Source organism: Balaenoptera ricei, chromosome 9, assembly GCF_028023285.1.
Source record: "Balaenoptera ricei isolate mBalRic1 chromosome 9, mBalRic1.hap2, whole genome shotgun sequence".
NCBI classification, from domain to species: domain Eukaryota; kingdom Metazoa; phylum Chordata; class Mammalia; order Artiodactyla; family Balaenopteridae; genus Balaenoptera; species Balaenoptera ricei.
Window position 1 is genome coordinate 47,465,743 of NC_082647.1, and position 27,968 is coordinate 47,493,710.

The 27,968-nt window shown below is 44.1% G+C and overlaps 1 protein-coding gene across 1 annotated transcript in view; it reads left to right on the plus strand.

The window, feature by feature from the left end:
• SCRN1 (secernin 1) overlaps positions 1-27,968 on the plus strand; it is a 58,209-nt gene that overhangs the window by 22,483 nt on the left and 7,758 nt on the right. The window contains exons 3-6 of the mRNA XM_059933673.1: positions 9,339-9,520; positions 16,498-16,700; positions 17,702-17,896; positions 20,065-20,230. Coding sequence (XP_059789656.1) covers positions 9,339-9,520; positions 16,498-16,700; positions 17,702-17,896; positions 20,065-20,230 — 746 coding nt within the window. The remainder of the gene's footprint in view (positions 1-9,338; positions 9,521-16,497; positions 16,701-17,701; positions 17,897-20,064; positions 20,231-27,968) is intronic.

A 27,968-nucleotide genomic window follows, 5' to 3' on the forward strand; every position in this document is an offset into this window, starting at 1 on the left:
TAAATATGGCTGAAATAAATATTTTAGAAAAAATTTGTTTTCTTTTTTGGGGAATAGGTTAAATAAGTCTGTATTTTATTCTCATGGTTACAATCATTTTAGGAAATAGACTAGATTCCTTTCACTAGTTAACCTATGGTATGTTAATGCGCAAATACACCATAGGTTACATCATGTCCCCTTGCATAAATAAGTGCAGCTTGATACATACCAGAGTTAGTCCCTAAGGCAGCCCTGACCTTTTTTCTGAGTTGCCTCTGCACGTTTCCACATCCATACTCTGCAGGTAAAATAACTCTACGGATCCAAAACCAAATTCACTTTCCCCGTCTCATCTGTTCCTCTAACAGCGCTATTGTCTGCAGCATCGTTTAATCTAGAAACCAGACAGAAGCGTTGACCCCCGTTTCCCCACTCCTCTGTGGATGCACGGGGGTGGCTGTCACTGAGTCTTGCTGCTTCCTCTCCTGTGTCCCCATCTCCACTCCACGGCCCCCAGCTCATTCACACCCACCCCCATCTCCTTTCTGCTTTAATCTGCTTATTGGTGCCCAGGTCTCTTTCTCCTGAATTCTGTTCCCTGCAGTGTCACCGGAATTTTCTTTCCAGATCACAGCTTTGTCATTGCCTTGTTTAAAAATGTTTGGTTGTTTATAGGATGAGAGTCCAGGCTGATTTGTATGCCATTCACAACTCTTCCTGATAGGCACCCTGCTCACTTTTCTTTCTTTTCTTTTAAATTAATAGACAGTTTCAGAGCAGATTTAAGTTTCTAGAAAAATGAGTATAAGTACAGAGAGTTCTCATATAACCCCTCAACTCCCCCCAACCCCCTGCCTCCCAGTTTCCCCTATTATTAACATTTTGCCCTAATATGGTGCATTTGTTACAATTGATGAGGCTGTATTGATATATTATTATTAACAAAGGCAATAGTTTACATTAAAGTTCACTCTTTGTGTTATATATTCTATGGGTTTTGACAATTTCTAATATCATGTATCTGTCATACAGAGTAGTTCCACTGCCCTAAACATCCTCCGTGTTCTGCCTGGTCATCTCTCCCTTCCCCTAACCCTTGGCAACCGCTGATCTTTTCACTGTCTCCATAGTTTTCCCTTTTCTAGAAGGTTATGTAGTTGGAATCATATAGTATGTAGCCTTTTCAGATAGGCTTCTTTCACTTAGTAATATACATTTAAGATTCATTCATGTCTCTTCCAGGCTTGATAGAATGTTTCTTTTTAGCTCTGAATAATATTCCATTGTCTAGATGTACCATAATTTATTTTTCCATTCACCTATTGAAGGACATCTTGGTTGCATCCAAGTTTTGGCAATTTTGAATAAAGTTGCTGTAAAATTTGTGCGTAGGTTTTTGTATGGACATAAATTTTCAACTCATTTGGGTAAAGATACTTTTTAATGTAATTTTACGTTTTGAATAGGTGATATATTGGTGTGGTTCAAAGATTTAATAACATTAAAAGGTTTACAGTAAGCAGTCTTAATCTCCCCTTATTCCTGTCTACCCTGATTCCCATCTTTTTAAAATTAATTAATTAATTAATTAATTAATTTATTTATTTATTTATTTATTTTTGGCTGCGTTGGGTCTTCGTTGCTGCGCGCGGGCCTTCTCTAGTTGCAGCGAGTGGGGGCTACTTGTGGTTGCGGTGCGCGGGCTTCTCACTGTGGTGGCTTCTCTTGTTGCGGAGCACGGGCTCTAGGTGTGTGGGCTTCAGTAGTTGTGGCAAGTGGGCTCAGTAGTTGTGGCTCGCGGGCTCTAGAATGCAGGCTCAGTAGTTGTGGCGCACAGGCTTAGTTGTTCCGTGGCACGTGAGATCTTCCCGGACCAGGGCTCAAACCCGTGTCCCCTGCATTGGCAAGCGGATTCTTAACCACTGCGCCACCAGGGAAGCCCCTGATTCACATCTTATGTAATCCCTTCTATTATTTTCTTGCCCATCTTTTCAGTGTTTTGTGCAAACTACTGCAAATAAATATGGATATGTAGCCTTCTTTTCTTTTTTCATGAAAGTAGCACATTATATACACTATTCTGAGACTTGAGTTTTTTTAAATGTATAATTTCAGACTTACAAAAAGGTCTACAATTTGCTTTTTTTGTTTAGTAACATTTTCTAAAGAGTTTTCTATTGCTGAACATAGAGATTATTATTATTTTTCTTACAGCTGATAGTAGTCTATTGTGGAGATACTCCAAAATTTATTGAATCAGTCCTCTCTTGGTGGATACTTGGACTTTTGGCTGGTCTAGAAAGTACAGCTGTGAAGAACATTGTACATAAATCTTTCTGTACATGTGTAGGTACAGTCACTAGATACACTTCCAGATGCAGGATCACTGGGTCTTAGGATAAATTTTTTGTAATAATTGATCTCCATAAGGGTTGTACAATTTCCTGCTTACTTTTTTATCCTCATACTTAGTTTTCCTCTCCTCACTTACACGGTAGGCCTCAGCTATATTGAGCTGCTTGTCATTTCTTGAACAAACAGCACTCTTGCATTTCTCTGTACTTTTGCTCTTTCTATCCCTTGCTGAGAATGTCCTTCCTCTCCGCTCTTGTCATCTACTTGGTAGACTCCTATGCATGCTTCAAGGCCCCAGCACCAATATCCCCTCCTCCCTCTAGTCTGCCACCCTTCTATGAACATGTAGCATTTTAAGCATGTTCTATCATTATAAATCAATTGAAATTTACAGTCACCTGAAACTAGGGGGATGAGTTCTGGCTCAGGAGGCAGGGTCCTGGGTTCTAGTCCTGCCTTCTCCATTTACTGCATCTTGGGCCTTTGAGCCTCTGAGACTCAGTTTCCTCATTTGCCAGAAGGAGATCATAGCATCCTCTGTGTCTGCCTTCCTGGGTTCTTGTAAAGCACATGTGAGCTAACATGTGAAAGCACTTTGTAAACTCCAAGGAGAACACTGTGCAGAGAGAGGTTTTTTCTTCTTTTGAAAAAACAATCGACCAGTGTTGAGAGTTTCTGTAACTCCAGGTGTCAGTTCCCAAACTCCTATCTTTAGCACATGCTAAATCTGCTTTTCAAACTTAACTCTTATCCCTTTAATTCCCGAACAGTTACACCTGTCTCCCTCCCCTGTTTTTGTCCCAAGTACAGAATGATGGGTTCTTTTCCATATTTGGGCCTATGAGCTACAATAACTATAATGTAACTTTCATAATAGTCCTCATTAGCATACAGAAAAAGTTTAACTATGAAGAGTAAGAACTTCTCATAAAAACCCATCTATTCCTCAGCCATTTCATGACATTTTAAACATACATAGTCTGCAGTTTCCCTAGAAATCTCATACATGAGTGTTGCAGTCCCTGGAGTCCATTTTCTGAGAATAACCATGTGCAAAAAGTCACTGTGGGACTTCCCTGGTGGTCCAGTGGTTAAGACTCCACGCTTCCACTGCAGGGGGCATGGGTTCAACCTCTGGTCGGGCAACTAGGATCCTGCATGCCGTGCGGCGCGGCCGAAAGAAAAAAATAAATAAATAAAATTGTGGGTTGTTTTTTTTTTTAATGGAGGTTTCTTTTAAAAAAAGAGTCACTGTGATTGCTCATCTGCCCACCTACCCACCCTTCCAGCTGGTCCATCCTACCAAGGCGGTCTTCTCTTCCAGTTCGTCCCCTTTCTTACCCTTCATCTTTCACTCAGTCTGTCCATCGGTCTGCTTGTCCATCTGTCATCTACTCTATGTCCAGTTCACTTTGCTTGAGATGGAGGAATAAGAAATGGGGTCCTCCAAGCACAGAGTTCCTCAGTTTCTAAAATTACACTGCACATTTTTGTTCGGCTGCACAGCTGGCAGATTGGAACATTTTATTTTGTGTCCTTTAGTCTTTCTTCTGTGGATTCTGGGTTTTTAACAATTCCTCTTTTGGTTGCAGAGTAGGATGGATAAGTATGTATCAATCTGTGAGAGCCCCTGTGTCCTCTCTGAGGGTGTTGTACACTGTGCGTCACAGAACTCATCTCCCTTTACCTCAGGCCCTGCTTCTCCCTGTGGGTAGGGGTGTTGAAGAATCAGATGAATCATCTCCTGGATCCTGATGTTCTGTGTGTGCATGGATGTATTTGTGTGTGTGTGGATGTGCACCTGTGCTCATGGATGGTTATATAGGTCTATTCTTAAATGGTTAAACCTTCCAGTTAAGAAAAAAATGGATCCAACATTAGAATATTTTCCTGGAAAAACAATGGATTTCAACTACAGTTTACATGAGTCATACTTGGTGCCCAAGAGAGTAATTATACCACAATTTATGGAGACAGAATTCTTGATAGTCAAGTCAAGTTTGATACATAATGTTTTTTGAAAGATTCTCTTATTATTATATATTAAATCTCTCCTCCATTTTTCTCTCCTTTAGAATTCATTGTTTCCTTTTCTTTGAAAGCTAGTTTTAATTTATTTTTATTTTCTATTGTATGAAGTTCAGTGTGGTATTAGCATCCTCAGCAAGGTTATACAACTTTCACAGTTGGGGTGGGTTTTTAGTAGATCATTTCCCTTTTCTTCCCCAATGAAAATATTTGCGAGAAGAATAGAAACTTACCAATTAGTGATAGCTGGTGGTGGTGTTAGTAGCATTGTTTGGGTGGTGGCGGTATTTGTGGTGTGTGGAGTATGTGTGTACATGGTGGGCAGGGGGTGGGTCCTGAATGTTAATTCTGAAGATTATCCCCTACAGCAGGAGAGCACAAGTCATTCTGGAATCAAAGAAATGTGACCAGAGCTCCATGGCCACTAAGTAGATTGTGTGTCTTTCTTCCTGTTTTCCTGTTTTCGTCTCTTCAGCCCCAGGAGCAGGAGTCCCCAGCCTTCTGTGGGGTCAGGGCATCTCCCTTGCTCCGTGGGAGAGTGGCTCGGCAGGGGGCTTCCTTCCATCACGTCCCCTTTCCCAATCCTGTTTCTGACGCCAGGCCTTTGCATTGTCCATCCTCAAAGATCTTAGAGCTTCGGGGGACTAAAAGGCAGCTCTTCTAAAGTGTGGTCAACATCTTCTTTTGTCTTTGTTTAAACTCATGTGAGCCTTAAGGGCACATTTTCAAAAACCAGTCAAGTAGCAGGCAGGACACTGGAATAAAAAAAAATTAAAAAACGAACAACCTCAGTGCTAATTAGCAGTGCTGCTTTAGAGTCACAAATTTTCTAAAACTAAAACTATTTCCCTGAAGCATCCCATTTTCCCTACCTTTGTTTCCCACCCTAAGAAGTCTGGCTGACTCATCAACTCATTTCACAGTGGTTTTCGCTGGTGGTGCCAGGGTTATGTTCACCATCTGAGTACAGTAGGAAAGGCACAATGATTGCGTTTCATTAATTGAAACGTCTATTGTGTGAGTGTCTCTATTCCCCTTTCACTGGGTGATATCCAGAAATAGTGTGTGCAGGAATGTGCAAGGGGTAGGCGACAGCATGACGCTGATTTTGCTTTTTCATTTTGGACACCATCACACAAAATAATAAAGGGTTTGCCCTGAAGAAGAATTGTCATTTGTTTTTGTCTCTGGGGTCTTGTCAAGGTTTATCTTTCCATCCTCCAACCTGGCATGTGTCCCCAGGAGCCACCTGAGAGCGACAAGCTCAGTGCAGGTAATACCTTTAAAACCTCAGTGATTAGCATTAGGCAAGGCTGACATTTAGAAGTGTGCCTCACCACGACCCCTGCCCTGGGCATTCTTATGTTGCTGGGTGGCGTTGGCCCCCAGAAGTCACACTAACTGACAGATTTGTTTTATTAAAGGCTGGGTGGGTGTGGCCATGGGGCAGCAAGACAAACTGTTCCTCTTTTTCTGAAGCCCCCTTGAACAGCTTAATCACCGAAGTGAGGCCAGAACTATCCCCGTAAAGACTGATCTTCTGAGTGTTGAACATTTTCTCTCATAGAAACTTGGCTAGGACTTTTGACTTTAGAACTAAATTGTTTTTCCAGGCTGAAAGAAAATTTCAGGTACTTTTGGATTTTTTTCCCCAGAGAAACCTTTCCTGCTACCTCAGATCCCACTTTTTCTCTGCCTTGTTAATAATGTGGAAATTGTGAGCGTCAGTGAATTTTACTTAAGAAAATGACTGCCTGCGGAGTTCATGTTCTAGATGGCTGACTTTACAAAGTTTAACTCGTTACATCTTGTGTAAATGTTCCTTATTTGTGAGGTTTGCTCCCAAACTGGGATTTAAAATAACCGATCTCTATGAGACAAGTGTGTCCATCCTCCCCACTCCCTCCCACACCTGGGTGTGATTAGACAGATTTCAAACCCAGTGGACCATGTGTGAATTGCAGCCACAGAAGGGCCCTTGTGAGGCCCAGACTTCTGTGGTCCGTGACAAAGATGCCCCGAGGGGCATGTGTTACAGGCTCACTAAGGCTGGGGTGCACACACACCCACCTCCCGCTCCCCGACCCTGTGGCCTGTGAGGAGATCTGAGGCATCAGCCCTCAGCCTGGTGCTTGGGAGGCGCTGATTTAGCCCATCTGGCTAGTTGGGGATCTCCTTCCTTCCTCATGATTCTAAGTTTGGCCTGAAAAGTGTCAGGTTGGCTGCATGTATTTTGGACTCCCACAGAGACCATATGGTCTTTTGGATTCAGTGTTCAACATTTTTATCTGTCAGTACTTATTGAGCTTTTGCAGTCCTGTGACTCAATGCCATCATAGCTCCCCTAAGTGGCAGGGTGGAGGACCTCCCTGAACCGTGAACGCATTTTTGACATCCCCACCTTTCTCAGGCTCTTACCTCTGTCTGGAATACCTCGATGTCTGGCCTACTTTTCAAGGTCAACCCAAACGTCACTCACTTGATAAAACCTCTGCCCACTTGGTTGTGTTCCCTTTCCTTTGAACCTCTATTATGCTCCCTCCGACCTTTGTTATTCATTCGTTCACTCATTTATCCATTCATTCATTCAAAAAAAGGTTTATTGATGCCTACTATATACCAGATTTGGGATATATCATGAACTAAACAGCAAATATCTCTCCCTCCTTCCCTTCTGTAATTTCTCAATAGAGCTTACATTCTAGCTGGTGGAGATAGCATAAATAAACAGCACGTGCAATACATAAGTCAATTATATAGTATTTTGGAAGGGTCAAAATGGCATGGAATGGGGAAAGGAAAAGGAAGAGCAGGATGGTGTCGATCAGAGCACAAGGTGGGAGGAGGGGACGAGATGCAGTGCATATTAAGCAGACAGGCCTCAGTGACACTTACTGAAGTTGGCCTGTAGTCATAGTCTGCGTATGTGCCTTCTCCTTCTTTCCCAACTGAATGGACAGAGGCTGGGCCTCCTCACTGATTTATCTGCCAGCAGCACTTAGCACGAAATGCCTTGTGTGTGGTCGGTGCTCTGTAGATAATTGGTGAAATGGGAACGAATGTGTAAAAATGAATTTGAGGGCAAATAAAAAGCTCATTTCCTATTTTGCTTTTTTCCTGTCCTTATAAAAAAAACCTTATGATAAATCTGTGCTTAAGAATCTGAGATTCCTTCCCTATTTACTTAGTCTTTTCAAGATAGAGTTTGTCACTGGACCTCAGTGGGTACAGGGGTTTTGCAAAGTATTGATCAATGCTGCTTTTTGCATGAAATAGTACAATTCTAACATATAAACTTCAATTCCATTTAGAAGAGCACAGAGGACCGTAGTCTGTTTACTGCTTTGGCCAGCTTTTTGCTGTAAAAGAATCATTTTTTTTAAACAATAAATAACTTTCGGGAACTGAATAGGGGAAAACATTTCAAGAGTATATTTTATTATCAGTTTGCCATGAAAAACTCAAAGGTCTCTTCACAACCTCCGGGTTTAATTACCTTTTTCAGTTTACAAATACTTATCAAATGAAATAACATTATCCCAGTGCAGAGCAATACCTAACGTGGATTGTGAAGATACAGATGTCACGTGACCAGTGAGTGTGCATTTCTGCTCTTGCCTGAGGTTTAGAGATTATGGAAAATCAATGCAGAGTAGCTTTCTGGGCTGCATTCAGTCCATATAAGTGGGTCTTGAATCAAAAAAAAGATCTAAGGCTGCAGTTGATACAGTGCTTTCAGGTGCCCAATTTAAAATGCAAATGGCTGCTGTGGCTGATAAAATTCTCCCCTGAGAGCTAAAAAGCTCTGTGTAATTTAGAGCCCTGAGTTCCATACTGCAGCTTCCGTGGGAAGAGTATGTGTGTCATAGCCTGCTAGCATGTCAGCGTCAGGAGGCTCCTGTGGACAGCCTAGTTTAGTGCTTTTCCAACTGCTCTAGCCGAGTCCTCCCAGGGGCCCGGTATGGGGAGGGGAAAGGCTCTGAGTTATCTATCCCCAGTCCCATGCCTGTTCTTCCATTCACCTCAATACACTTTGACCAGTTTTATTGTCTTTATGCTTTTATGTAAGAGTTTGTATGGAGGAAGTGTTCTGAGGCTAAAAGTATCAATACTTGGAAAGAAGTAGCTTGATCTAGATTAGCTCATTCATTTTCTAGGTAAAGACACAGCAGCCTGGAGAAGGTAAGACACAGCTCTAAGTGCTTATGTACTGCAGTTGTGACAGCAGTTAGGAATATGCCTCTCTGGGACTGTTTCCTTGTATGTCCACCTCATGGGCTTAGTGTGGGAATCAAATGGGACAGACCAGGAAGCACAATGGATAAGAGAGTGTACATTTAATGCGTTAGTTAAATGTAAAGTATCACTATCATTTTCTCTTTTCTACCACCAGAGCAGTCATGTGGGTTGTCAAACTGTGTTCCAGGGAGCCCTAGGGATCATTGCAGGAAGCTTAGGGGACCCTCTTTTCTTCAGACAAAGCATCTTTCCTTTTATCTGTTTTCTATGTTAGGCATCTAGGTAAAGTTTCTTTTATAGATAGGACTCTATAACTTTTAAAAAGTTTGAAAACCACTGATCTAGAAGGAGTTTTGCAAATAAATAGCTATGCTTGTTTAAAATGCTGGTGGCCATCTGTGCCCATTGAAATGGCTAGATACAGAATATTCAGGGCAGAGATTGCTTGAATACCTGGTTCGAGAAGATGGACTGCTGTAGATGTAAACATTATTCACAGATTGGCCTGCACCAAAGAGACAGAAAACTGAGTGAGTGACAAGACTGAAACTCATTGTGGAAACCTTAGAGCTGCTTTGAGACGTGTGGTGTTTTTTAAGTCTGGGTGGTCGCAAGGCCTTTTATTTCTCGGCTCTGTTTGTAACCGATGTGGTGGTTTAATGTAAGTACCAAGGTGAAAGCTAAGTGGTACCTGACAGGTGATGGCCCTTTCTTTCCTGTCTTCATTTTTTTAGTGCACTTACATTTCAATCGACCAAGTTCCCAGGACCCATGCCATCGTGATAAGCAGACCTGCCTGGCTTTGGGGGGCAGAAATGGGAGCCAATGAACATGGAGTGTGCATAGCCAATGAAGCCATCAATGCCAGAGAACCAGCCGCTGAAACGGAAGCCTTACTGGGGATGGATCTGGTCAGGTACTGCCTGGTGATTCTTTGAAACAACTGCCCAGAACAGGTGGGGTGTGGGCATGGGATTTATCTCCCTCCAAACCTCATACTTCGTAACGCAGTCCTTCCAAAGATGACTTGTGCCTTTTGATATAAACTTGGAGGTGATGGAAAAAAGAATAGATTACAATGGAGTATTATTCAGCAATAAAAAAATTAAGTACTGATACCTGCTATAACATGATGAATCTTGAAAACGTTATACTAAGTGAAAGAAGCCAGACACAAAAGGTCATTATTGTATGATTCCATTTACATGAAATATCCAGAATAGGCAAATTCACAGAAGCAGAAAGTAGATTAGTGGTTGCCTGGGGTTGGAGTGGAGGATGGGGAGTGATTCCTAATGGATATGGTGCTTCTTTTTGGGGTGTTGAAATGTTCTAAATTTAGATTATGGTGATAGTTGCACAACTTTATGAATATACTAAAGACCACTGAACTACACTTTTAAGTTTATGGTCTTTGAAATGTATCTATCTAATAATATATAAAAATAAAAAGAATACATAAAAAATACATAAAAGATAAAGGAAAAAAGAACAGAAATCACTTCCCTCCTTTCCCCTCTATGTCTTGGTCATCTTTTCTTCCTTTCCCTCCCCTTCCAGCCACAGTGTAACAGAGGGAAGTGGATGTGTAAGCTCGGCAGGATGGGGGTCTCTGTCGCCTTGTTCACTACTGTGTCACAAGCCCTAGGGGCTGTGTGCCTGGCACGTAGTGGCTGATCAACGACTGAGTTTGGAAAGAATGACTAAAGTAGATGGTGGGTGGGAATGAAACAACGTTCTGAAATGGCTTCCTTTTTTCTGAAATACTGAAATGCAATAGAGTAATGGCATGGTTGAAAGAGGATTGGGCTGGGAGCTGGAGGTCTTGGTTTTCAGTGTGGATACTTGTCACTTGTCCGATGTGAGGCCTCGACTGGGTGACCTCCAGAGAGCTTCCCACATGTAACATCCTATAAAAAGGAATAGAGGTTTTTACATTTTGTAGGTTTTGTAGGGAGAAATTGCACATCTACACAGAGACCTCCGTGGCCCACAGCTTCTTCCAGCTGATGGACAGGTCTGTTTGTGACACCACTTTGATGCCATATTGCCTTTATACCTTCCTCACCCTTCCTTATGCTTCCTGGTTATTATAAAGTCAGAAGGAGCAGATTCCCTGAGCTGGAGAAAAGGAGGGAAAAGCCTTATATTTATAATCAGTTTTCTCTTGATCAACAGAATGAAATGGATAGAATAACAACAAGTTTTGAGCTTATGTTTTGACAGTTGTCCCAGTATTTTTACCTCCATGCTTAACAGAAATCCTAAAAATGAAGAGTTAACAATGAAAAATAATGTCCCTTTTATGCTCCATTCATAGCCTTGCATTTTGAGTTATTATTGACTTTATGGCAGGGGATTTATAGAACTGGCAAATACCACCGTTTAAACAGTTGATTTCTAAGGGACGACAGAAAAGAATTTTTTTTTAAAATTTCTTCGAAGCCTCTGATGTATCTTCTCAAGTTCATCAACCTATAAGGCAACGAGAGTTACTGAATATCTGCTTTGTGCTAGACTCTGTGGGCACATGAAGAAGCTCAAAAACTTCAAAGAGATTTTAGTCTGGTTGCTGGGAGAAGACAGAAAATTGAGCAATGCAAGATTTTAAGACCAATTTAAGATGACAGAAGGAGAGATGTGTCTCAAGGCAATCTGAGATTTGCAGCCACATGAATGGCACAGAATCCCAGGCCCTCAGCAAACACCCCTGGATGTTCAGAGATGATAATGGACTGAGTCTGTTTAGGAATGCTTCGAGAAGAAGATACCTTTGACCTGGGTCTACAACGCTGCGGGATGTAGACCGAGAAGATATACTTGGCACATAATTGGGGTTGTGATAGTTACCAAGGTCTGTTCACTAACAAGTGTCAGGAGTAGATTATAGGGTGAACTTAACGATAGTCATTTAACCTTAACTCCTTCCCTGACCACCCATGTCCAGTTATGACAATAAAAAAGCAGGTGTGTGAAGAGGACCCTGCCGCGGGTGTCCGCACCTTGAGTGGCTCTTTGTGAGTTCAGGGTCTCAGCTTTATACAAGCTATGATCAGTTCAGCCAAGCCCAGTCAGACAGTGAGGGGGCCAGTTCATACTAACCGAATGCTAAAAGTGACCCCTGAGCCAGAAGGCCTCCTAGATCAATGTCTCAGAGGCTCCCAGGTGATGGGTGCTGAAGCGCCACAGAGCACTGTTTGAGTAGCGAGGTTCCGGAGCAGTGGGTCTCAGAGTGTGGTTGGTGACCCCGTAGCTCTGGCATCACCTGGAAAGTTGTTTGAAATGTACATTCTGGGTCCCCACCACAGACCTCCTGAATCAGCAACTCTGGGGGGTGGGACCAGCAATCCGTGCTTGAACGCGCCCTCCAGGTGTTTCCGATACACACAAAGTGTTGAGAACCAGCGTGCTAGAGGAAACTTTCAGTCCGTGAGCTGTGTTCTCTCAGTTTGGGCTCAGTATCTCCAAGGTATTGCCGTTGGAGGGATCACTACTTCCTCTGTCCGTGCTTGTCTGCTGTGCTTGGATGCCAATTCTTTCCTGGACAACTCCTGGGAGAGCAAGCTCTTTGCATTTTACACTTTATTTCTAGTGCTTGCTAGACCTGGGGTTGATTATTCGAAGATTATATAGGGCCGGCTGCCCCTCTATGGATTCTGATCTTTTGTGCTTTCCAACAGCACGTCACATCCAGCCTCAGTCCAAAGGGACATAAGTGAACGTTGGTAGCACTTTATTGGGCACCGAGTTTAAGATAAAAGTATAATTTGTATGTGTTTCCTAGAGGTTTGCTGTGGGAATTCAAGCATTAGGCAATACTGGTTTTATATTTCATTTTCAGTTTATGATGTTAAGTAACATCTGCTACTTTCAATCCACTGATCTCTGTGAGAATCTGTCAACGAATCCCTTTCTCTCGGGAAGAGGCACATAAACACATATACTCCATTTTTGCATGTTTCAGGAGGTTGGTACCAAGTAACAAGAAGCTGAGTGGAGCTAGCCTAAAAAATGGGAATTTATTTTCTGGAGGTAAGGGTTCTCTTAAAATCCAAGGTCTGTCTCTCACGATAATGCATCTTGGCCTCTTGGATGAGAACTAGAAAGCCCTTAGAACTCGTTCATCAGTGGCATTCTGGTAAATGTTTAATAACCAGACTGGGGCGGGGTGGTGGGGGGCAGCTCTGATTTGTAGCCTTTTCCAGTTTCCATGGTGTAAGTACTCCCACGATGACTGATGTCAGGCTACCAATGGTTTAACAACTAGATCGGAATTCTTGACATAGAGCCAGCTGCTCCGAGCTGGCACAGCTGGCCCCCGTGCGTCACTGCATTCGTTCAAGTTTCACGCCTCTTCTTGCCTTTGCATGACTGCTCTATTCTCTTCTTTTTCTGCAGACTGACTTTTGCTGCTCCGTTTGGGTTTAACTTTGTCACTAAAACCCAGTCCATCCCAATATCTTAGAGCATCTTATAATTCTGGACACTTTCCATCAGACCCTCAGCATATAAAAAGACACAAAAGTCCTTGAAAAGAGGCCAGTGTAATCACTGGAAAGGGCCAAGGGTTGTCTTTAGGTTGTGGGGAGTGTGAGAACTCACAGGTGACCTGAAAGGGGGCCCAGCCAATGTCTGTAGGAGGAAAGAACCTGTGGATTAGAGTTACTGTTTCGCGAACACTATTGTATGATGCGTTTTGGATAGAATATTTCATTTAACTTTGACAACAATCCAGTGAAGTGGGTCTGATTACTTCTGTTTGGTAGACAGGAAATTGAGGTTAAGGGACTTGCCCGAGGCTTCGACAGAGCCTGGTGTACCGGGGTCCACTCCCCTCAGGGAGGCGACCCCTGTCTGTACTAGATCACAGGTTACTTCTCCTTTCCAGGAGCCAGGAAGCTCTGGATACCAAGAGATGGAGGTTAGTCAAAAGGTTTCCCGCATCCTTCTTCCAAATCAATGCAGCCCTTAGCATCCACTTTTTCCCCTCCTGCTTCTTTCCCTCTGGCTAGAGGCTGGGAATCGTTCGATGTCCAAAAAATCATGAACCAAGAGGGGCCTTGCAGACCCCTGGATTTGTGGGGGAGAAGGAAGGTGATTTGCATCTACATCCCTATAGGAACACCAAACTCATCCCTAAAAGGGGAGGGGAGTTGACTATTTTTATCACTTTCCCCAGGGCAGTGATTATATATCCACGGTAAATCTAGTTATAACTTGGTTTTACCTAATTGGGATTCAAAGGCACAGGGGTCTCCCTAATTAATGGAGACATAAGTGTCAAAAAGACAAGCAAGCCGAGTTTCTAAACACGAGGGCTTGCATTAGGGGAGAACACACGGTGCTCATCTTCCTTAGTGAGCTGTGTTAACCTTTCAGGAATGGATGCAGTGAGCTTGACGTACCAGTGAAAAGGTCACGGGCCCCAAAGAGGGATTTTCTCCAGGATTTCCCATAAAAAATAAGGATCTGAATTTGCGAGCATCTAACTCCAAGACCCAGAAAAACCCGGACCAAGCACACACTCGGAAGGATTTGAATTGCACTGAAGGTTGATGTCAGAGCGAGACTCTAACATTGGCCCAGTTAATTTCATCCCTTTTCCTGCTCCAGTCAAGCCCATAATGAGGTGTAGCACCCGAAGTGAAAGTAAGCATGGGGGCCAGAAAGGCTCTGTTCTCATTTTGCATCAGATGAATCTGCCTCATCTAGGAGGGGAAACTGTCATGAAAAACTTTAAAACAGGCCTCACTGTTGGGAGACTTGTGGCCTGGATCACCATAGCCTGGTGCATTTGTACCGCTGAGTCTCAGGCGGAGAGGGTGTAACCCGCTGTCATTCACAGCTCTGGCAGTTGTCCTGTTCTCAGCCCATGGCAGAGAGACCGCAAGGGAGTGGTCAGGTGGGACAAAGGCATATCTTTTCCCCATGGTCCTGGCATGAGGGGTATAATCAGAATCGTGTCTGTGGATGAGCGCTGAGGCGCCCCTGCAGATGCCGTGCAGAGGGCATCAAAGTCAGTGTGGGAGGGCACGTGTGTTGGAATCTCAGCGTGGGACCCAAACAGGCAGAACAGCAGGAGAGTAAGTTAGAAACTGCACAAGAGAAGTCACAGCTTCCAAAGGTGGCACTGTTGCCCCGGCTGGGTATTCACAGGCTCCTAGCACACATTTGCACGGGTAAGTTGGGGCCCTGCAAAGGCCCTGGGCACAGGGTTCTCCCTGGAATACGTACATAAGACGATGTAACCAGGGGCCACCAGGGACCTGTGGAAAGCAGGACCTGTGGAAAGCAAGGGCCCTCCTGTGCGCCCAGCTCTGGGCCGTGAGAGGTACTCACAGCACACTTGTTTGCTCTGGATCCTCAAGGTAAGGTGAGCGCTTATTTCCTCCACTCCTTTTTGGAGAAGATGGCACTGACCAACAGAAGAGTCCACTAATTCCATCTTCTAACGAGTTTATTCTTTTATCACTCCCATGAAGTCTCAGGCTTCAGCTTCTCAAAGCATTGCCTTGTCACCAAGCCTCCCTAAGTAAGCTTAAATTAAGAAATGCCAAATGAATTGATATATAATTACCTATGAAAATAAGCCTCTTGCAAAGATAAGACCAGAGCACAGAGTTGCATTATCCGGCAGCACGGTGAAACGTCCCTTCAGGAAGAATCAAGCTGGGTGAATTTTAATAATGATTGCATCTCAAGTTGAAAACTCACCCAGGACTGGCCTCTGCTATCATCTTAGCCGGCTCATTGCTCTGTTCTGTGCTTCTGCCACCAGAATTACAAGTTAAATGAAGAGATGAATAAATAGACATTTACCGAGCACCCATTACATGCCATCTTCTTTCAAATCAGCCTGAGAGGGAAGTAGTACTGTTTTCACTTTACAGATGAGAAAATCAAGGTTCGGAAAGTTTACTCCCAGTGGATAGCAGAACCAGAATTAGAACTGAGGTCCCTTTATCTCTGAGTCATTTGTTTTTCTGCCATAGTGTGCTATGTCTGGAAACTTACTGATCACGTACTTGGTGCTGGGCCCTAGAGCCATGTATTTTTGTGTTCATTGTCTCATAAAACCCATCCTCATAGTACTCAGTGATGTAGGTATTTATTTTACAGGTGACATAAAACTGAAGTTCAAGTATATTACGGAACTTGCTCAGGGTCACACAGAGGGCAGTCTCTGTGCCTGCTTTAAGGGGTCTATTAATTGGAAGGGCTGGGAGGGGACTGCTGTTTCACTTTGAAAGAAATATGTCCTTTCGGATGACTGAAGCTGTAAGCTACACCAGTAGAGGTGCGCTGATAGGTAGGAGGAGAATATGTAGAAAAGGACTGATCATGTACGAACCAGCCGCCCATTGCTAATGAGACTGTGAGTGAATTATATGCACAGAGGACAATGGCTGGCTGTGGAGCACTTTTATTACTAATCAAAATATCTGGTGTAGAATAATAGAGGTCAATGCTGGACTGGGGAGAGGTTTCCTTTTGCCCAGAGGCAGGAGGAAGAAAAAGCCACAGAGAGGGGGTCTTGCTAAGGGCTGCAACTGAGCTGACCAGCTCCAGGGGAGTCAGAATTAGAAAGGAGAAAGAGAGGTGGCCGAGCTTCCTTTCAAGAGGGAGAAGCCACTGGGCTCCTGACTCCTGTCTCTCTATGGAAGGGGTGCGTCCAAAGACAGAAAACGCCCCCATGATTTTGAACTGCATGTGTGACGGTTGTGTATCTGAGTTCAAGTGCTGTTTATCTGTTTGCGTATTGGCTTGAGTGCTTAACATAGTTACACACGTTGGCGTTCTTCATAACTCAGCCCCGTCCCAGCCTTTGGTTCCTATGCTGATAATGAGGTGGTGAGAAATGACAGAGGTATGCTTCTGGTTTTCTTACTTCAGGCTTGGTTTAGAGAGAGGGGCAACAGCTAAAGAAGCCTTAGATGTCATCGTCGCCTTGTTGGAAGAATATGGACAAGGCGGGAATTATTATGAAGATGCAAACTCCTACCACAGCTTCCAAAGTGCATATCTGATCGTGGACAGTGGGGAAGCCTGGGTGCTGGAGACCGTGGGGAAGTACTGGGCTGCGGAGAGAATCACAGGTGAGTGGGGTGGCCGGTGGAGAGTTTCGAGGACAGGAAAAGCTGAGGCCATGGTGCCTGGACTTACAGGAGTCATGCTGCTGTTGCAGACACTCTGTGCTTCACGTGTAGGCTCTGGAGTGCCTCTCCTTTCTGGGCTTCTGCTTCTAGAGAGGAACGGGGGTTTCCTGAGCCTGGAGTGAAGGATGTCAGTGCTTGGGAGGCACACTCCTGACATTTCATATTGACTGTTTGCCTGGGGGCAGGTCCCAATTCTTAGTTACAGAAACAAAGTCCCAGAGATTGTTCTCAACCTCATGCACACCCGTGTGCACACACATGCACCCAGACACATGTATATTTGCATGCACATTCCATTAATTTAAAACAATTCATTATCGGGAATTCCCTGGTAGTCCAGTGGTTAGGACTCCGTGCTCTCACTGCCAGGGGCCTGGGTTCAATCCCTGGTCGGGGAACTAAGATCCCATAAGGCCTAAATAAATAAATAAAACAATTCATTATCAGGGCTACTGTGTTTTTCTAAATGTTGGGACCTGAAAAAAATTTGAATGAAGTATCATATTTTATTTTTTTTTTTTAAAGCTATATATATATATTTGAGCAGAGGGCAGTAGTGTAAACTGCTCCTTCAGGTGGGGTGAGACTGAATTGGGGAGGAGGAATCTCCGCAGCTGCGACGTTCATGAGTCTTGTTAGTAGCACAGTACCTCTTTCAAAGAACCTTTCACTTCTCTTGTGAGTAGTAAATGCTTGGGGTTTAGTTCGCCAGATCAAGTGACTGTTGCTCATTGAAGATGTGATAAAATGTGTCAGGACTGGTCACACGTTCTGGGAAATCTTAGAACCAAGGATCATCTGTTTCTCTCTTCAAAAACGGAATCCATTCCTCCCTATAGTTAGAGGCAAGTTGCAGGGGAGAGATGCCTTGTAAATTTCCATTTCTTGACTAAGTCTTTGTAAGTCTATTTCTAAATAACTGGGTTTTGCACTCTCTACAGAGGGAGTCAAGTGCATTTGCAATCAGCTTTCGCTCATGACCAAGATCGACGCAGAGCATCCTGAACTCAGGAGTTACGCTCAGAGTCAAGGCTGGTGGACGGGAGAGGACGAGTTCAATTTTTCTGAAGTTTTTTCTCCAGCTGATGACCATCTAGCCTGCTGTTCAGGCAAAGACAGCTTAGAAAAGCAAGAAGGTGAGTTAGTGTATCCCTTACAATTCTCCCTCTCATACCCTTCGTCTTGCAGCTATTTCAGAGACCTTGTTTGAACTCAGGAGAATGAGCAGAGAGGAAGAGTAGAGAACAGACCTTGTATAGAGAGACCGACTTGTGCTAAAGTCCTTGCTGTGCAGGCAAGATGACAACTTGCATTTATGTTTACATGATGCTTTCTCATCCATGGATGTTTCCTTTTCCTATTTCTCCTTTAAATGCTGATGTCATCATGCTTGTCTTTTTGATACTTATTCCAGCCTTGCTTATACCTCAGCATTTGTGTATTTGACTTATCTTCTTCATATATTTTCCTCTCCCGTTAGCCTGCTGAGTCTTGACATCAGGGGTGTTGTCTTTTACTCATCTTAGGATCCCCTTGTGAGGCTTGTTATAGTCCTTTGTTCCATGAACATTTGTTGAGTCAAATTGTTGAACTGAATTCCTTTCATGAGCCCTCTATCTTCCACCCAGTATTGACTTAGTCAGAGTCCATGTTTAGGTAAACGTGGGTGACTGGATAGCTTGTTACTTTTATGCATGAGTGGAAAACCCTTCCACATAAACACAGTGGCCACGTTTTATATTTGCCATTGGTCATTTAGAACAGGAGTTGGCAAACTATAACTTGTTGGCTGCTGCCTGTTTTGTAAATACAATTTCATTAGAACACAGCCACACCCATTTATTTACCTATTGCTTATGGCTACTTCCGTGCTACATGGCAGAGTTGAGCAGTTGCGACAAGTAAGTTATGGCAGAGATTATAGGGCCCATAAGCTTAACATATTTCCTATCTGGTTCTTTAAGAAAAAGTTGGCTGACTCAATCTAGAAGAATGCTTTAGGACTTTTGCTATAGAACTTAATTAATATATTCTGGGTAGGAAGGTAAGAAAGTATCCATTTAAAAATGGGAACTTTATAAAAAACCCTAAAAGTTTTTAACTTAAAAAACCTAGCTTGGTAAAAGTATATAATACCAGTTGTAAGGTAGTCCTGCCAAAATATCGAATGTAAATCTGATGAAGCTTCTGGATCTAGCTACTAGTCTACCAGAAATACAGAGGATGGAGGAAAATATTCATAACACCATCTGCAAAGTCCGGAGTGTGAGAAACTCAGGAGAAATGGCCCAACAAATAAAATGCAAGGGGGGAAAATGAGACGCAGTGATTAAAAGAGTTTTAAGAGACATTATCAACCTGTTGGATCCTGGTTTAAATCAGTAAACTCATTTATGAAACAGTGAGGAAGTTTGAACCCTGGATAGTTGAAGAACAGAAGGACTTATACTGTTAATATTTTTAGGTGTGATGTATTACTCATAGAGATTTACAAAGAAGATGTGAGTCGTGGTAGTGAAGTTTAAGGCACCTTTTCTCTGTGTGATGCTCTGATTTGATCTTTGTGAACACACTGAAAAAATAGTGTTTCAATGAATTGTAAACAGAGGGAGAAAACGTAGAACCAGGATCCTGTGTAGTGAAAGATTTGTTAGTCCTTTTATCTGAAGTCAGAGCCAATAGTCCTCATGGCTCTAAATATTCTAAATACTTCTCTGTGTATATTTCCCACTGAAGGGAGGTCATTCTCCAAATATAGCATTGACTCTAACCAGCAAGACTGTACCAGAGAGCTTGCTTGGGGCACTTCATAGATTGCATACTTTCTTATGAACATCATTCTGTTGCGTACTGTACTAGTTGAGGAATTGCAAAGTGCTGTAACACAGAGACCCCAGAATAATGTGGCTTAAAGAAAATGGAAATTTATTTCTCTCCCATGTTACAATCCAGATGTATATGGACAGTCCAGGGTGGGTGGGTTATTCTGCCTCACCACGTGACTTCCTTTTGCGGTCCACTCACTGGCATCTCCCAGCCAGCAGGAAGGGAGGGAAAAAAGTGAAGGGCAAGCATTCCTTTTTATGGATGTAATGGGGAAGTTGCACACATAATTTCTGCTCACCTCCCGTTGGTCAGGATCTATCATGTGACCACATCTAGCCACAAGGGAAGCTGGGAAATATAGTCCCTACTTGGGCAGTTCTGTTCCCAGCTGTAATTTCAGGGGGTCTGTTACTAAAAAGGGAAAGGACTGATGGATTTTGGTTACAGCTTGCCTCCTCTCTCTCTCTTTTCTTTACAGAAAGCATCACTGTGCAGACTATGATTGACATCTTACGGGACAAAGCCAGTGGAGTCTGTATAGACTCCGAGTCTTTCCTTACCACAGCCAGTGTAGTGTCTGTCCTGCCTCAGAACAGAAGCTCGCCATGCATTCACTACTTCACTGGGACCCCAGATCCTTCCAGGTTTGTCTGAGACACAGTCACACAGGTGGCAAGCGTGTGCTTCCCTTGAGAGCTCACCCAGTAATCACACACTGAGTTCCTGCACCTCCTGCTGTATAGCTGAGTCACATTTTTTAGTCATCTCACCATGGCCAGTGCAGCATAAAGAGTTGTGATGAAGGGAAGTTCTTGGGTTTTGTCACATAGCGTTCATCACAATCATGGAAGCAAATTGTTTTAAATTCAACAAACATTTATTAATATATATTATGGGCCAGGAATTGTGCTGTATTTGAGGGATGCAATGATAAATAAGACCCAGCGAGACAGAAAGATACAGGAATGCCCAAGATTGATCAAAACCACCAGTTCCTATGAGTTAGGGGACAGAATGGTCCAGAGGCAATGCACATTGAAGCCACTTCAAGTGCACTGGCCTCTTCTCTAAGACATTGTATTTTAGGGTATTGCTTTCTGCCCACACACTTCAGCAAAGGGCTTGCACTGCACAGTGTTTAAGAACACGGCCTCTAGAATAAACTGCCAGGAGTTGAATTCCACCTCTGTCACTTAGTAACTGGTAAGTCTCTTAACCTCTCCAAGCTTGTGTCTGTCCTGTACAGTGGACACAATACCAGCGCCTACTGTTATATGCTTTTTGGGAGGATTAAATGAGATAATCCAAGTAAATGCATAGTAGGTTTAACTATTATTTATTAAGACTATCTCTGATCTACCAGGTAGACAGCAGCCCTCCTCCTTGGTAACTTTCAGTCATGCACACCACAAATCATGTCATCAGTGGCTTAGGCACAACCATCCAGTGATTTCTAAATTATCAGAATCACTTAGGGGAGTTTTTGAAAAATAACAGATGCCTTGACCCAAACCTATTGTATCAGAATCTTTAAGGTGGGCTTAGGAATCTGGTGAGTCTGATCCTCAGCCTGGAGAGGTCTAGAAGACTGCCCATTCCAGTAGGTTCTCTGGTATTTTTCATGTGCCCCATTGGCTGAAAACCATCATCATTTGAGTATCGGGTATCAAACCTTTGACTCTGCTATCAGGGAATCTGTAGCTGTTTGATTTCATTCCCTTTCCAGCTGAAAGTATTTACTCTCCCCTTATTGTTTCAGGAATACAAGACAATGGCAGTGTCCAGCTAGGGACTGTTTGATGACTCAGGGGAGAAGCCAAGTACCTTTCCTGACCCTTTGACCTCACTACTGCCAATATCAATAGATCTTTCTAACAAGACCTATTAAATTCAGTATAAGCTATCCTTAGTTTTTCATTCATTCAACAGGCACTTATTAGGCACCTGCTGTGTACCAAATCTTATGCTTTTTGGGTACTAGAGACAAAGTGTGCGCGAGATAAGAGGTGGCACGAAGGAGACAATGAAGGGGGAAACCACAGAGGAAGAACTCTTGAGCACTGGGGGTTGTAGGAAGAGAGGTTTGTTAGGTGCTAAAAGCAGGAATGACATTCTGGGTAGAGGGAACAGCATACGCAAAGGCAGAGAGGCATGAGACAGAATGACACACATTGCAGCTGTGCATCCTCTTGTAGTTTATGTTTCCATCCCTCCTCCACCCGCCCCTCCCTCCCCCAGTACACAAGCCCAGCGTGGGACCTCTGCTGGCCTCTGACAGCGAGCCTCGCCCGCTGGACAGTATTCCAGGCAACCTCTCAGGACACACCTCTTGTTTGACTCCAGCTGCTTTCTCTTGATTTTATCTTTCAGTTCTGAATGCTTGGTTCCATGGCCCCACTCCCACCCCCTTTTTGATCCATCAGATCTGGGGCTTGTCTTTCCTCTCCCTGGTGTCTGACTTCCCCTTGTGGACTCTGACCTCGCTTGCTGGTGGCTTTTGTGAGCACTTTGTGCTGGCCCGCAGGGGTACACGTAGGTGTTTAGAGTCTGTCTGGAACACTCTGCCGAGGTATTTAGACATTGTTCTTCAGGGAACAGGAGCCTTTGAAGGAGCAGGTTGAACTGAAGAATGACCACAGCAAACCCCTTGGTTCCTGATGTCTCAGACAGCTGCTCTAACTGTGCTTAGAAGACAGGACTTTGTGATTGCTGGGATGTGAAGATAAAGCAATTCTGTTTCCTAGGGTAAAGTACACGGCCTAATACAATTCTAAAAATGAGCTGAAAAATAGCTTTCTAATATCTAAAATGGAAAATTTCAAGTAATTTTAAAAGAAAGTTATTCATGGTTAAATTAATTGAAAAGAACTTAAAGGCTATTAAGGGCTTCCCGGAAGACATTCATTTTTATCTTCTCTGGTGAAATGAGCTACATTTCCTACTGTGACTATAGAAATGTCATAGATTTTTTTTTCTCCTATTCAACATTTCAATGTTTCTCTGTAATTGGGCATGCTCAACATTTTGTATTTTGTCATCAGGAAGCATAATTACCTACTCTTGGGTTTTTAGGTAATAAAATTAGGGAAATCTTAACCGGCTTCTGCTAATGCTAAAAACATTAGAGAGATGTTTGCAGGAAATAGTTTCAGAGCAGTGGACTTGCAAAAGATTATGATCAAAGAAGACTATATTATTTATCTTCCCAATTAATGTTAGAAACCAAAGGACCTTATCTTACTATTGGTCTGTCTGCTTCAGAACTTCTTGACTCTTTGCTCATTGCATTAATTATAGATCCTTTTCTCGATATAGCTTGTTCTCACATTCCCTTTTTTTCTTCCTCCTTCCCTCCCTTCTCTCCTCCCTTCCTCCTAATATGTACCAGGTACTATGTAAGTTTGAGAGTTGGAAGCAGATGCAGAAGTCAGAGTTTGAGAGTGGGTGGGAGATGCAAAAGACCTTTAATTAATTTTATTGAGCAGGCAAATTCCATCATATTAATATTCTGTTGAGTCTGCTGGTGCCTTGGTCATCCATATAGTGACACTCATTGGCTTTAGTGCACCGGTTCTGACCTTTGGAGGCCATTTCTTACGTGGAAGCAGTACTTGTTAAAGCTTCATCGATATGAAGAATTGGAGAGGGAAATAGCAGAGAGGTAGCTTCGCATTTTGAGACAGTGTAAAATTCCGAGTCTCGTGGTGTGCCGGAGCCTGTGGAAGCAGCTGATGTCATCTCTTCCCAACCCTGTGTTCAGTGACATCACATCGGTAGCTTGAAATGGGCCCCAGTGGGCGTGTTTACACCGTGGAAATCGGCAGACATCATGAATTAGGGCTTGTTATTTTCACCACTGAGAGGCCCCCACATCTGAGAAAACACACAAATACTCAAGATACAGGATGGATAAACCAAGAGGGGGAGAGTATTAAAAATTTTCCATTTTAAATATTAGAAGGCTATTTCCCCACCCATTTCTTTAATTGTATTAGGCCGTGTAATTTAGCCTGGGAAACAGAAAATAGGGAGGAAGTTCTAGGAAAAAGAGGGTGTTTGACCCACTTTGGTGGCAGGGAATGGGGAGATGCAAGGGACATGGTGTGTGCGTGTTTTCTTTGTCTTCTCCCAGGTACTAGGCTTGAGGGGCTACATTGCATCAGCTGAGACTGTCTTGTCTGGTTAATTCAAATGTTAGTGACAAGTGGAGCCTTTTCATTATTGGAGATAATGTTAGGGGCTGTAGACACCGTAGTTTACTATGTAAATACAGTGTGGGGCACAGCCTGCACAGACAGACACAGAGCTGAGGGCCTTGTGTAAAATAGCACTCCCTCTGATTTCATTCCCAATTCTCCCAACACTGTCTTTTTCCTCTCTCCTACCCCACGGTTTTGACTTTTCAAAACCTCCCAGAGTATCTGGATCCAGCCCTAAGGGTGTCCCATGCTCCAGAAGTACTAGTTGTCTTTCCCTCTAAATGAAAACACCCTTCATGGATAAGTTCTGCTCTCCACCAGTTGTGGCTTTGACTGTATGATTAACGTGACTCACAGTCAAGCTGGGATGACCCATGGATGAACCATTCAGAGGGACACCTGCAGTTGAGAGAAACTGGTGCTTCCAGGCCCTTTTCAGATCGGTTCAAAGTTTAGCAAATTTCATCCAAGCAGGAGCCTTTGGGCTGCTATTTTCTGCGCCAGCGGATCTGCTGGGAACTCCAGGGCACAGGATAAGCCCAGCTTCATCGCTCAGGGAGTTTCTGCATCTTCAGTATGAACAGAGCCATGTTTGAAGTCAGAAATGTGAGCTGGCCACTGATACTTAAGTTCCAAATCCCAAAGCACAAAAATATTTTGCTTTTCTGCAGTAGCATAATGCGTATATATATATATATATATATATATATATATATATATATATATATATATATATATTTTAAAAACCCGCAGAAGGGATATATAAGGGTGAGTGGTAATGGGGGAAAATGACTTTAGATTTAGAAGATCTGAATTTACTTCTCCATCTGGCACGTATTAGGAATGTGCCTGTGGACAAAGCACTTAGCTTCTGTGAGCCTCAAGTCATCCCATCTGTGAAATGGTACAGAAGTTTTTGCCCTGCCTTGTTCACTGCTGCAGGGGTCCCCAACCAACCCCTGGTCCGCAGCCTGTTAGGAACCGGGCCGCACAGCAGGAGGTGAGCGGCAGGCAAGCGAGCAAAGCTTCATCTGCCTCTCCCCGTCGCTCGCATTACCGCCTGAACCATCACCCCACACCCCGCCGTCCGTGGAAAAATTGTCTTCCACGAAGCCAGTCCCTGGTGCCAAAAAGGTTGGGGACTGCTGCCCTGCTGTATCCCCAGTACTTAGAATAGTATCTGGATCTCAGCATTGCACACATATTGAATGAATGAATGAATGAAATTCCATGAGAATTGAATGAAAGCACTTTGAAAATTATGATATATTATAAAATGTTAGAAACTTTCATGATAATTTTGTTTCCCTTCCAAAGGAAGGAACAAATGAGAGGAAAACAGATTTTTTACACTGGCTTGGTGCATCCATCTCAAGGTTTTAGAAAGAAAAAAGGGACAGAGAAGGCAAAGATGCCTCCAGTGAAGTGCCTCTCTTGGCTGTGGCTCAGAGTGTCACCCAGGACTAAAATCCTGCAGACTCTGAGAAAGACCTTGCAAGCCCGTGCTGGCTTCGTGTCAGCGGACTGTGTGCCGTGGCCCTTCGGTTTGTCTCAGCGACAGCTGACGGGTGCAGTGGCGGGGTTCCCTTTCGTGTTGCTCATGGCTTTCTTTGTTTAATTGTCCTGCTCGAGGGTCCCCTTAGCGTAGCTCAGCCACCTTTAAACTTCCTCATTAACCAGCTACTGGGCCGACCTTTGCTGGTGGAAGCACTTCCCCTTTTGGGCCTATCATTCTGTATTCGTGTCACACCACACCGTGGAGGGGCTGGGTGACCAGGGCGAGCTCTGGGTTAGGGGGCTTCTCTGAAGGTCAGCCTGTGAGGCAGCTCTGAGGATGGAGGAGAATCAGCTTCTGGAGCTCCCTCAGCTGTGTCCCGCCTGCATCCGAGCCACCCACGGGCTCCTCTGGGGGTTCTCCACATGGCTGATGAAGTGGGCACCGCCCTGGCTGCGGTGGGCCGGGAGGGGGTGGTCACGACCCAGATGGCAGTTCAGCTTTGCCGCTGGCTGGCTGGCTATGCGGCCTTGGCAAGTCGTTTCCTCTTTCTGGGCCGTTAATTAGCATACATTTACTCAAGTGGCATTTAAGAAGCTACCATCTGAGGTTCAGTGTGAGAAGATGTCAGAGTATCTTCTCACCTATTTGGACTTTTAATGAGATCTTCTGGAAGGATTGGCAGGAAATAAGAACATTTGGAAACGGCTGAGTTATCCACGTTGCCCTTTCCTGGATATGAAGACATAAATTATTAGGACTGAGTTATAGATAATTCCCACACCCTGGTATATTAGTATTATTGCAGTTTCTTATTGGCAGTAATTTTATTTATTCAATCTCAAAAAAAACCTCCTTTAACCACCAGACACATCTATGGTTCATGTTTTTAGCAGCTGAGGATGCTGACTTCCTTATAGACTTTGGAAAAAAACTCTTGGAGAGCTTTGGCTGCCTTAGAATATTATGGGAACCTCGTCATATTATTTACTTATTTATTTTTAAAGTTAAAATGGATTAAACATATGGTCCCTCCTGTCTTAGAAATGCTACCGGACACTCTCACTGATGTTAAAATGAGCGTGGACTGGTTTGAAGTTCCATCACATAGAGGGTTCTGATTTTTACTCTGCTATTGTCCTGTATATTGGGTGCAGAAGACCATGATTATTCTTAGCATGAACTTCTTGAAGACACAAGTTCACAGGCCACATGACATAGAAAGAGAAATAACACAATAGCTTTAGAAGTTGAAAGGGACCGTAGAGATCGCTTCAGTCCAGTGAGAGACACAGAGGGAAGATGACGGGCCCCATAGTTGGTCAAAGGTGACGAGGGGACACCCCCTGCCCCCCATTCCGAGTCCCAGCCCAGTTCCCTGCCCCACTGTCATGAGGCAGGCAGACCTGGATGGTCGCTCAGCAAGACCCAGTGCCATCCTTCTCCCTCACAGGGCCAGTGTCGGAATGGTCCTGAGCCGCATGGTAAGAAAAGCACTGAGGTTCCAGAAACTGAATGACAGATTCCCCAATGAAGACATCACTCCCACATGGCCTTTTGAAGGGGGGAGAAAAGAGGCGCAGTGCGGGGGGTTGCATGGGGTAGCACCACACGAGTGATCATCATCTGTGGCCTGGGGCCGGTGTAAAATGGGAGAACCCCTGTCCCAAGGAATCTCAGCAGCCCGGGCTCAGCAGCTCTGCTGGACGCTGCAGTTCCGCTGGCTCGCCATGGCTAAGCCTGCACCCACCCCGCCTCCAAGCCCAAGAGCAGGGGATCCACTGGCTCCGACCCTTTCTGCCTAGCACTGGGCCTGGGGAGGAGGTGTGAACTGTGCAGGTTCTGGGGTGCTTGGCAGGAGCCCGGGCCCAGTGTCCCTCAGGGGGTCTCAGCTCAGGCCAAGGAAGCTGCAGGTCACGTCTGCTGGAAGACGGTGTGTGTTGTGTGCACTGACTTTTCAGGAAACCCCGAGTGCTGTCAGGCCCTGAAGGATAGGACACTTGCCTGCTGTGAGGCTGCTGTGTTGTCAGAGACCAGAGGGGCACAGAGGCAGTTAGTTCTGGATGTCTCTACGCTGGACTCCGCCCTCTTCCACCTCTTTCCCTCCCTCCCTCCCTCCTTCCCTCCCTCCCTCCCTCCCTCCCTTCTCTCTCCCTCCCGATCCATTACCATCTGCCAGTGAACCCTCAAACTGCCCTTTTGCAGAGTCAACCAAATGACCAGTTGGAGAATTCAACTTCATGTAATCAAAATTCTTTAGACGCTTTAAAATTGTGCATTAATTCCTTTCACTTTCAACAGTCACCCATTCAACATTCAGGAGAAGGGAAGAGGAGCGATGTATTTTCAGGAGGCCGTAGGAAGTGGCAATGTGTGTTCCCTCTGTATAAGGTAGCTCCCCTGCATCTTGGGGAGGGAAGTTCCTTGGGAGGACTCGGCCTTGTGGAATTAGGTCCAGCCCACACGCCTATGTCTTGTGCTTCACGGTGGATGGGCTCAGTCTCCTGCGTTTGCATCACCTGCAGAAAACAGCACTTATCCTTAACCTGTACCACCCACTTTGCCAGCTTTGGGTGCAACTGCTTTCAATATTCAAATTAAATTAGGATGAGCCCGATCTTTCATGCTGTGATCAGGGTCTTTCTTCTTCACCTGAGCCCCTTTCCCTTGACAACCTCAGGGAACTAA